Raw genomic sequence first — 12,051 nt, 5'->3', positions numbered from 1 at the left:
CATCACCATCATCATCATCATCAATATCATCATCACTATCACTATCATCATCTCCATCATCATTATCATATTCATTATCTTCACCATCATCATCATCATCACATTCATCATCTTCACCATCATCATCATCATCATCACATCATCATCTTCACCATCATCATCATCATCATCATCATCACTATCACAATCTTCATCATCACCATCATCATCATCATCACATCATCAGAATCGCGATCATCATCATTACATCATTTTGAAACTACCAAATTTCTGAACTCGTTTAATGTTCTAGATTGGATAATTTAGTTCAGAATAAAAACATTTTTAGCTGCGATTAGGCCCAGACATTGTCCCAAGGCCGGATCAAGTTGCCAACCCAGATCTAAAATTAAATGTGAGAACAGAGTATCTGTCTGTTAGATAATATGAATTAAAACAAGACGCAGATCAAATTCTGATACATGGTGACAACAGTATTACCAGCTTACATGGACAAATTGGTTAGTCAAAGAAATCAGTTTCACCTTCGCTAAATGCCAACCAGAGAATGGATGTCTCTTCTCATGCCAGATCCGCACCTTCAGCAGTCTTCCAATGTCAGGCATTTCAATCTACAGCAATCCAAAAGGAGACAATTGGAAGAGAAATCTCTACGGGGGCTCAGCGTGATACGCTAACACTTACCATGAATTTATCAAGCTGTCCTTGTTCAAAACTGTCTGAGTTGTTTTCCAGTCTGATCTCGTCAGACTTGCCTCTTTCTCCATAGATTTGCAGGAAGACCTGAGCATCAGTTCCGGCCCCCTTCACATCCGAAGTCCAGATCCACAGAGACCAGGGGTACTCTGGAAGAGACAGATCGATCAGGCTGCTCTCAATCATTCCAGTCAGCACCTGGCCAGCTTCAGATTCATGTAGCAGAATAAAATATGTCTTGGATTGTTAAAAATGTTGGCTGAGGCCTCCTACTTTTCTGTTTTCTCTGCCTGAGTGAAACCATCTCGTACAGCTCCCTCTCGATCAGTCCATCACCCTCGTCCTCATCCAGCCACATCCCACACTGAAATGTCTGCTCAATGCCCGTGAATGGACAATATACCACCACCTGGGACAGGACAGGGCGAATGAATGAGTGAATGAATGAAAAGAGAATCCCTACATAAAATAATCAAACGTCATGCTGGATTAGCAGACATTTTTCTTTAATTGCTAAGACTGCAGACCTGCTAACCTGGGTGCATGGTGTGGAGCAGGCACGCAATCTGACATGGAAATACACTGGTACAATTCATCTCTTTAAACTACTCAAAAAATAGTGTTACGCCCTGTGCCCCTGCGGCCATAAGGGGGCGCTCGGGGCCCGTTTTGTCCTTTGTGACCTGTTTCTGTCTGCTCCTCATGTTCTCCTGCCTGGTCGCCTGCCTCATTCCGCCCTAATGTGTTGCACCTGTGTCTCTCCTGTTTAAGTCCTGCTCCCCTTCTTTGTCTTGTCGGCTGCTTGTGGGTCTGTGTGTTCCGTCTATGTACCATGCCTGCGCCAGCTCTGCTTGTTCCTGTTTCTTCATGTTTTGGAAAATAAAGGTGTTTCAAGTCAACCTGTGTTGCCTGTGCTTGGGTCCTTCCTTCACCGTGACAAATAGCGGAGATGGGAGATCTCATCACATCTCTCGCGGTCAGTTTTCCTACATGTTGCAGCATGTGACATGCTGCCCCCTTTCTTTTCTCCAAATGGTCATGAAGACAATGATTTTCAGAGTTATCAGGCACATCATAAGGCCAAAAGAACCAACACCAGAGCCACAATGTAATAGGTTTGAGAGTTTTTTCATCTTCTAGGAAATCTGTCATTTTTCCTTAATGTATGATAAACAGACGGATAAACATCAGAAAAAGTTGTAGAGACTGAGAGACAGATATTCACCAGGGAAAGAGGAGGAATTAGAGAAGACATCCGATGGCTGGCCGGCAGTCTGAGCTCCAGATCTGATTCAGGTTTATTGTCTGTGGGAGGATAACCCCTGAAGCATTGAATCCTTCCAGTCTGCTCCGTTTTAGTTAAGTAAGTAAGTAAGTAAGCTTTATTTGTATAGCACTTTTCCCAGACCAGGGTCACAAAGTGCTTCACATAAAAATAATCTGTACAAAATAGAAAATACAAAATACAATCACTAAAATAACAAATATGCAAGATAAAACAGTACCATGCAGGCCAGAAAACAAATAGATATACAAGATAAAAACAGTACCATACAGGCTAAAAGGCTTGTTCAAAGAAAAAGGTCTTTAGCTGCTTTTTAAAAGAATCAACATTGTCCAGAGACCTGAGCGAGCAGGGAAGCTCATTCCAAAGACGCGGTGCCACTGCCTTAAATGATCTATCCCTCGAGTTTTGAAACATGTGCGGGGAACCATTAACAAGTTTTGGTTGGTAAGTAAGGTAAGGTAAGGTACTTTATTGGTCATTATACAGTGAATGTACAACAAAATTTTGTTCTCTGCATTTAACCCATCCATCGATGCCACTGAAGCATTCCGTATGGAGCAGTGGGCAGCTGCGGGGAGCGCCCGGGGACCCATCTCCAGATGTGGGGTCAGGTTAATGGTCAGAATCACCTGACTGGAGGATTGACCTATGGTGCATGTTATCGGTTGACACTGGAGATCCCGGAGGAAACCCATCCAGACACGGGGAGGAACATGCAAACTCCACACAGAAAGGCCCGCACGGTCCGGGGATTGAACCTGGGACCTTCTTGCTGTGAGGCAAGAGCGCTAACCACTCAGCCACCGTGCTGCCCATGGAGGACCTCAAGCAGCGAGTGGAAACATAGGGCTGGATCAGGCCCCTGATGTAGTCCGGTGCCTGCCCGTGTAGAGCCCGAAACGTCAAAACCAAGATTTTAAAATTTATCCTAAATGAAACAGGGAGCCAGTGTAGGTCCTTGAGTATGGGACTTATATGGGCTCTCCTACGAGTGCAGCGGAATTCTGGACAACTTGAAGGCGCGCCAGTTCTTTTTTGTTGAGACAGGTGAACAGGCTGTTACAATAGTCGAGGCGAGATGAGACAAATGCATGCAGTTCATCAATTCACTCTATTCCTCAGAGAAATGTTTAAAACATTGTGGTTCAGTGGCACTGTCAGACCCAGACCAGGTCCCTCGACTTGTTGAAGGTGTGAATGAGACTGAGGTTTGCACTGTGGCTGATTACTGCTGCGTGTTCAGATCCACTTACTATCTCAATGAAAGACTGTCAACTGTGAGCTTACAAACATGGAGGTCGCTCACCTTTTCACAATACCATCCGGCTCCTACGGCGCCATTGTCGTGCCCGATGGTCACCCTGCTGAGCGGGCTGATCAGTTCACAGATCTCCACATTGAAAATGTCGATGAGGCCTCGCTCGAAGGCACCGCCCTCCAGGAAGATTTTGCCACTGTTTTTAATGCCCTTGGAGCCGTGCATGACGATGTGGATCTTAGAGTTGGTGCCCGCACCTCGAATATTTCCAGTCATCACTTGTACATTGTACACAATTCCTAAAATTATGAAGAGGAATTCAGGAACAGGACATATCATGGCAGCCTGCTCATTCGTTGTCCTAAAATGAAATAAAACAGCTGCAATCGGATTTAAACATTTTGAATATATGGCTCAGTTTGTGTAGCAATATTAGATTAATTAGGACTGTCACTGCTAACTCACTTGAAAGGTGAGGAGGAGGAGGAGAGGACAGAAAAACCACCACCATTGCTAATGCTAAACTAAAGTAGTCAACAAATTCATCTATTCATCCATTCATTTTCAAATTTTCTAAACATTTTGGGGCCTGAGTCACGGGGGCAGCAGTCTAAGCAGGGATTTGTGCTTCTATAGCAACGCTTGATAATAATGTGCACAAATTTCCTATTCCTTTGTAATTAAAGCATCATGATGGTGTGCTATTTAATTTGAGTTTTAAGAGAGAGAGGAAAACAACATGTGGGCATCAGTGAGAAGCAGTGAGTTGGTTCTCACCCATTGGCTGCATGGACCCAACCAGCACATCCCTCTGTATTTTGCCGTCATCTTCATCCATTGCAAACCAACGATTAACTGGGAACTCATACACTTCTTTATTCCCCATGTCATCTATGACCACCTGCAGAACAAACACCATTATTGATGGCAGTGTGTGAAGAGTGAAGAAGCCTGAGCTGGATGTACATGCCTTATCCAGAAACCATCCTGCTGAGGAGCCTCTGTTGTTGTGACCAATTGTGATTTTCCTCAGCCTGCCCAGGTTGGGAGACTCGATGGTGAACTTGTCCTCGGAGCCGCGTTCGAAGTTGTCTTTGTCGCTGTCCAGTCGTTTCTCTCCTTGAATAGAAAGTCACACAGGAAAATGAACATCAACTTCATCAAACAGCAGAAAGCAGCAGTCACACGTGTCTCACCAAATAATAAATATCATTTCAGAATTTTATCAAAGTATGGTTTCCAGGTGGATTTTTGTGATTTACTATGATGCTGTATTACAGTAAGTGTCTTAAACTGCATGCTTGCTTACAGTAACTGTAGTTAACTGCAACTGGTTTCCTTGTTAACTGGTGACTGACTTCCTTTAGCATGTGCTGCTGCAGCAGCAGATGTTGAAATTAGACTCATAAAAGGTCCGACACGGCTTTTTGTCTGGTTTTTAACATCTATCAGTAACAAGGGACGTCAAAGAAACCCAGTCGCCAGTTAACAGGGAAACCAGTTATTCCAAAACACCAGCTCCGCTCCGATTTCTGGACACTCCTTCGCTACTTAGCTGATGCGTTCAGGTGACTGGAGTGTGCTGCGGAAAACTGAAACTCGTTCATTCACATGAAGGCAGCGCTGACAGCTGGAAGATACTCAGGAGACACGTGAAGGAAGCGTGGACAATTTGCACAAAGGGACGGCTCTCAGAGAGCTGTAAACTGGCTCTTGTCGTTCACTTAAAAGAGCCGTTCAAACGAACGACTCGTTCATTGATTCATCTGAATGCATAGTTTGGTTAAGACCACAGGAGAACTGCTTTTGAGGTGATAGTTTGATTTGGACAGAAACGTCTGACGTTTTTGGATTTGTGTTTAAGGTTTTGAGAAAATGGATGGAGGTTTCAAGAAATGTGTTTTGGCAATTGACAAAAACTGTAATAGATTGCTCTTATAGGCCCCATTTATACAACAATTCTGAAACTGAAAACACATCAGGGATTTTTGGAAAAGTTTCACGTTTATGCAGCAATAGTTGGGACATGATGCCCATTTCCATGGAAACAGCAGAAATCTTGAAAAGGATGCAGTTAACATGTTGTGCAGTAGTGTCAGTGTCATGCCACTGCATGATGTTCCTGATTTTAGATGCATTTTTTCTTGGATTTTTTATCAACTGTTTGTGTGAGACTGTTTTTTACTTGTGTGGGTGTACCCAGAGTCCCAGTGTGGCTTTCAAACAGAGCACTCCACAGTGGACATGATGTCCTCCCTTCATCAGCTGCAGGAAAAGAGCAGAGAACAACAGAAGCCCCTGTACTTCAGTCTCCTGGTGAAAAGTGGATGCCCCCCAAAACTACACAGCATGATCAGGTCATTCCATGACAGCATGGAGGCGACGCTGCAGTACGAAGGCAGCACATCTGAGCCCTTCGACATCAAGAGCGGGGTGAAACAAGGATGTGTTTTGGCGCCCACCCCCTTCGGGATCTTCTTTTCCCTGCTCCTGAAGCAGCCTCAGAAGGCCTGTACCTGCACTCCAGACCAGATGGGAAGCTGTCCAACCTTGCCAGGCTGAGAGCACAGACCAAAGTTGGTGAGATCACGATCAGGGACCTGCTCTTTGCTGATGATGCTGCAGTCATCTCACACACGGAGCAAGAGCTCCCGGAGCTCATGAAAACATTTTCTCAAGCCTGCAAAGACTCTGGGCTCACTCTCAGCCTGAAAAAGACCAATGTGTTGGCCCAGGGTGTGGAAACGCCACCTGTCACCACCATCAACAACTATGAACTAGGCGTTGTGCACCAGTTCACCTACCTTTGGTCCACAATCAGCAACAACCTGTCCCTTGATGCAGAAGTCAACCAGTACATTGGGAAAGCTGCAACTACACTTGCCCAGCTCACTACACGTTTGGTAAAAGCCCAAGCTAACAACCACGACCAAGATGGCGGCGTACAACCCTGCGACCTCTCACACCGATAGACAACCCGAAGACCGCTCACACCTAGAGACGACCCGGCGACAGCTCACACCTGGAGACAACCCTGCAACCGCTCACACCTGGAGACGACCCCGCGTCCGCTCACACCTGGAGATGACCTGGAGACGACCCCGCGACCGCTCACACCTGGAGACGATCCGGCGACCGATCACACCTGGAGATGACCTGGCGACAACTCACACCTGGAGACGACCTGGCGACTGCTCACACCTGGAGACGACCCGGCGACCGCTCACACCTGGAGACGACCCGGCGACAACTCACACCTGAAGACAACCCTGCAACCGCTCACACCTGGAGACGACCTGGAGACGACCCCGCGACCGCTCACACCTGGAGACGACCTGGAGACGACCCCGTGACCGCTCACACCTGGAGACGACCCGGCGACCGCTCACACCTGGAGACGACCTGGCGACCGCTCACACCTGGAGATGACCTGGCGACTGCTCACACCTGGAGACGACCCGGCGACCGCTCACACCTGGAGACGACCCGGCGACCGCTCACACCTGGAGACGACCCCGCGACCGCTCACACCTGGAGACGACCCTGCGACCGCTCACACCTGGAGACGACCCGGCGACCGCTCACACCTGGAGATGACCCATCGACCGCTCACACCTGGAGACGACCCGTCGACCGCTCACACCTGGAGACGACCCGGCGACCGCTCACACCTGGAGACGACCCCGCAAGCGCTCACACCTGGAGACGACCCCGCAAGCGCTCACACCTGGAGACGACCCGGCGACCGCTCACACCTGGAGACGACCCGACGACCGCTCACACCTGGAGACGACCCGGCGACCGCTCACACCTGGAGACGACCCGTCGACCGCTCACACCTGGAGACGACCCGGTGACCGCTCACACCTGGAGACGACCCGGCGACCGCTCACACCTGGAGACGACCCGTCGACCGCTCACACCTGGAGACGACCCGGCGACCGCTCACACCTGGAGACGACCCGTCGACCGCTCACACCTGGAGACGACCCGGTGACCGCTCACACCTGGAGACGACCCGGCGACCGCTCACACCTGGAGACGACCCGTCGACCGCTCACACCTGGAGACGACCCGTCGACCGCTCACACCTGGAGACGACCCGTCGACCGCTCACACCTGGAGACAACCCGGCGACCGCTCACACCTGGAGACAACCCGGTGACCGCTCACACCTGGAGACGACCCGGCAACCACTCACACCTGCATCCCCTCTGGCAGAATCTCTCGCTCCCGAATTGGCTCCACCAGTCACAACCGAAGCTGTTCCAGCTGTGGTCCCAACGCGGCATCCAACTAGGGCGCAATCATTCATCGTCAACACCGACTGACGGAGGCCTACAGCATAAATGAATGTGGATATGGGGACTTATTGACTGAACACATCCCCCTATCTTGAAGCTCACCACTGGTTAACACAGCTGGGGTGAAGCCAGGTTGGACTAGCCTCGTAAACCAGCCCCGCCCACTCCTCATCCACATTTGGATTTTGGAGCTGAGGAGGGTCTGGGGACAAGGCAATAGAAAGAGAATGCGACGGAGCAGTGTGAGCCAATCAGCGTTGTTGCTTTTTGTTTTCAAAATTTTTTTGGCGAATTCCGGTGGTAAAACTGGGAGTGACTCCGTCACTGTGAATAGCTTCTTCCAAAACAGACATAGCAGAGATTACGGAGATGAACATCACCATCGTCTGAAAGCTGCAATAAGTAAAGTTAGAGCCAAAATACCAAGAATTACCACAATCAAGCAAGAGCAAGAGTCTGTGCCAGGTGAGTTTCTAACAGGAAAGGACATTTTCACGTGTCTTTGAGCGTAGAGAAGCTAACGCATTTTGATGATGTGTTTGTTTTGAAGCGCTGATTGGCCGAAGTGCGCTGTCAGTCAAAGGAGTAACCGACAACCCCTGCACCAAGTTTGTATTGCGTTGTCCCCAGACCGACCCTATCTCCACAATCCAAATGTGGAGTGGGCAGGGCTGATTTACCAGGCGAGAGTTGGACACAGGTACAGCCAGAAGATAGGAAGCACATGCAGGGCTGTGCAGCGCAGGACACAGAGCACGCACAGATATGCAGCACAGCTTGCAAGACCCAGCGAATGCACAGACAAGGAGTCGATCTGTGGGAACTAGAGACACGAGCAGCAGCGTTGCTAGAGAAGTGGCTGTAACCACACACACATACACAGGAAAGTAAAAATATCAAAGGCCGTTACGTCGCCCGGTATGGCGCACTCAGGACGCCACCCTGGAGCCAGGCCTGAGGTTGGGGTTTGTAAGTGAGCACCACCAGGTGCCGTGCCCTTGACAGCGTGGCCCGGCCGTTCTCAGTCCAAAGGGACGACATGGGCCTGACCTCGGGTGGGCTCAGCACCCACTGAGGGAACCGTAGGGGCCGGGTGCAATTTGGATTAAGTGACAGCCAATGGCAGGGGGCCCAGCAAGCCATTCCCCGGACACAGACTGGCTATACAAACATGGAATGTCATCTAACTGGGGGGAATGAGCCTGAGATTGTGAGGGAGGTTGAGAGGTACTGGCTGGCCAAGCGAACTCCAGCCCAAGTGTTTATGGAAGCAAATCTCATATGTAGGAGGAGTTCGGGAGGCTATGGAGGACTACCAGTCAGCCTCAAAGAACTTCTGGCAAACCAGTGCGTCAGGAGGGGAAAGCAGGTCTCCACCAACACTGTTTACAGAAAAGGTGGGGAGATGCTGACCTCAACTGGGGAGGTTATCGAATGGATAATTCCAAGTATTCCTCAAAGGAGCGCTTGGAGAAACTCCTCAATCTCATCACCACGTCTTCCGTGGAGGAAGCAGAGGCTGAGGTCTCAGAGGTGGGCTGAGGTCTCAGAGGTAGACTGAGGTCCCAGAGGTGGACTCACCCATCACCCAAACTGAAGTCACCGAGGTGGTTGGTAAGCTTCTCGGTGGCAAGGCACCGGGGGTGGATGAGAATAGCCTTGAGTACCTTAAGTCTCTGGATGCGCAGGGACTGTCTTGGCTGACACGTCTCTGCAACATCGCATGGCAGTCTGGGACAGTGCCTCTGGACTGGCAGACCAGGGTGGTGGTTCCCCTCTTTAAAAAGGGGGACCGGAGGATGTCCTCCAACTATAGGGGGTTCAGACTCCTCAGCCTCCCTGGGAAAGTCTATTCCAGGGTACTGGAGAGGAGGATCGACCGATAGTTGAACCTCAGATCCAGGAGGAACAATGCGGTTGTTGTCCTGGTCATGCGAAATTCACCCAACCAGTCCACATGTTTTGTGGATTTGGAGAAGTCATTCAACTGCGTCCCTCGTGGTGTCTTGTGGGGGGGACTTCGGGAGTACGGAGTCCGGGGCCCCTTGTTAAGGGCTGTCTGATCTCTGTATGACCGGAGTAGGAGTCTGGTCCGCATTGCCGGCAGTAAGTAGGACCTGTTCCCGGTGCATGTTGGACTCCAGCAGGGCTGAACTTTATCACCAGTTCTGTTCAGAATCTTTATCAGAGGTGTCAAGAAAGTACTTTCCCATGCCATGTTTTCCATGTACCCAGTCAGTTCTCGAAGAGCTGGGCTGATTGTGATCACCTGGGCCCAGAACTGTTTGTTGCAGGTGATTCAAATCAGCCCAGCCCTTTGTTAACTGACTGGGCACAACAAAAACATGGCATGGGAAAGTACTTTCTTGACACCTCTGATCTTTATGGACAGAATTTCTAGGTGCAGCCAGGGGCCGGAGGGGGTCTGATACAGGAATCACAGGATTTCATCTCTGCTTTTTGAAGATGATGTCCTGTTGGCTACATGGAACCTGGACCATCATGCACTGAGGCGGTTTGCAGTCGAGTGTGAAGCGACAGGGTTGAGGATCAGCGCCTCCAAATCTGTAATGACCAGGGCTCTCTGTGGCTGTTTTTCTGTTACATCACGTTACGCACTTTGACCAGCGACAATTTCTTCGTTCTGTGGACAAAATTTCTGCTCCGTCCTCAGCTGGACTCTGGAGGAGGAAAAACTAAACTGAAAGTGGTGAATTTGATGTTGTACTGCTAGGAAAAGTGATTAGTTACAATACCAATTTTTTTAGATATGTGTGATTGATTGTGTGATTTATTCTATCTCACTGAAAACAAATAGAACAAAGTTTGCTGAATGAAAGATGAGCCCACCCGGACACAGCCTACCTGTATCTCCATTCTCTCCAAAGATGTTGAGAAAGACATCGGCGTCAGTTCCACTTCCCTTCATGTCAGCCGTGAATACACTAACTATGTATTTATTGGCTGAAAAAGAAAGGACAGGGCATGTGACTTCATGTTGGCAGAACAACTGCTACGAGTATCCCACAGTCTGCTCAATCATGACCCCGTTAGACCCTGTGATGGACTGTAGACATGTCCCAAGTGGACCCTTTGAAGGACTGTAGACATGTCCCAGGTGGACCCTGTGATGGACTGTAGACACGTGATGGAGGCGAGGCCTCTGAACCATGAATAAGCATGTGACATGTTAATTTAGATTGATTTTCAACTGCTGTATTTATCAAGGCCTCATCATTCATACGCTGAGATCAGTCAGATGAGAGTTTCATAAATCTCTTGTGTGTCCTGTCATACAATAAATCCTTCGCTCAGATCTGCATTTGTTTCTACCCAAGATTGATTAAAAAGGGCCGTTACCTGCAGAACCTGCACCAGTCTTGCCAGGAACAAGACTGGTGCAGGTTCTGGTCTCTGGTCAGGTGGAAGACTGGTGCAGGTTCTGGTCTCTGGTCAGGAGGAAGACTGGTGCAGGTTCTGGTCTCTGGTCAGGGGCAAGACTGGTAAAGGTTCTGGTCTCTGGTCAGGAGGAAGACTGGTAAAGGTTCTGGTCTCTGGTCAGGAGGAAGACTGGTGCAGGTTCTGGTCTCTGGTCAGGAGGAAGACTGGTGCAGGTTCTGGTCTCTGGTCAGGAGGAAGACTGGTGCAGGTTCTGGTCTCTGGTCAGGAGGAAGACTGGTGCAGGTTCTGGTCTCTGGTCAGGGGCAAGACTGGTAAAGGTTCTGGTCTCTGGTCAGGAGGAAGACTGGTAAAGGTTCTGGTCTCTGGTCAGGAGGAAGACTGGTGCAGGTTCTGGTCTCTGGTCAGGAGGAATACTGGTGCACGTTCTGGTCTCTGGTCAGGAGGAAGACTGGTGCAGGTTCTGGTCTCTGGTCAGGAGGAAGAGTGGTAAAGGTTCTGGTCTCTGGTCAGGGGCAAGACTGGTAAAGGTTCTGGTCTCTGGTCAGGAGCAAGACTGGTGCAGGTTCTGGTCTCTGGTCAGGAGGAAGACTGGTGCAGGTTCTGGTCTCTGGTCAGGAGGAAGACTGGTGCAGGTTCTGGTCTCTGGTCAGGAGGAAGACTGGTGCAGGTTCTGGTCTCTGGTCAGGAGCAAGACTGGTAAAGGTTCTGGTCTCTGGTCAGGAGCAAGACTGGTGCAGGTTCTGGTCTCTGGTCAGGAGGAAGACTGGTGCAGGTTCTGGTCTCTGGTCAGGAGCAAGACTGGTGCAGGTTCTGGTCTCTGGTCAGGAGCAAGACTGGTGCAGGTTCTGGTCTCTGGTCAGGAGGAAGACTGGTGCAGGTTCTGGTCTCTGGTCAGGAGGAAGACTGGTGCAGGTTCTGGTCTCTGGTCAGGAGGAAGACTGGTGCAGGTTCTGGTCTCTGATCAGGAGGAAGACTGGTGCAGGTTCTGGTCTCTGGTCAGGAGGAAGACTGGTGCAGGTTCTGGTCTCTGGTCAGGAGGAAGACTGGTGCAGGTTCTGGTCTCTGGTCAGGAGGAAGACTGGTGCAGGTTTAACTTGTTTCTG

At 49.7% G+C, this 12,051-nt stretch overlaps 1 protein-coding gene across 1 annotated transcript in view; it reads right to left on the bottom strand.

Annotated features, from left to right (window-relative positions):
• The window catches only part of loxhd1a (lipoxygenase homology PLAT domains 1a), an 80,865-nt gene that overhangs the window by 52,144 nt on the left and 16,670 nt on the right, over positions 1-12,051 (bottom strand). Inside the window, exons 6-12 of the mRNA XM_030084855.1 lie at positions 10,412-10,510; positions 4,213-4,361; positions 4,020-4,143; positions 3,291-3,541; positions 970-1,105; positions 685-845; positions 525-611 (exon numbers count right to left, since the gene is read on the bottom strand). Coding sequence (XP_029940715.1) covers positions 525-611; positions 685-845; positions 970-1,105; positions 3,291-3,541; positions 4,020-4,143; positions 4,213-4,361; positions 10,412-10,510 — 1,007 coding nt within the window. The remainder of the gene's footprint in view (positions 1-524; positions 612-684; positions 846-969; positions 1,106-3,290; positions 3,542-4,019; positions 4,144-4,212; positions 4,362-10,411; positions 10,511-12,051) is intronic.

This window comes from Salarias fasciatus, assembly GCF_902148845.1.
Source record: "Salarias fasciatus chromosome 7 unlocalized genomic scaffold, fSalaFa1.1 super_scaffold_4, whole genome shotgun sequence".
NCBI classification, from domain to species: domain Eukaryota; kingdom Metazoa; phylum Chordata; class Actinopteri; order Blenniiformes; family Blenniidae; genus Salarias; species Salarias fasciatus.
This window is presented reverse-complemented; position numbering and strand designations above follow the sequence as displayed.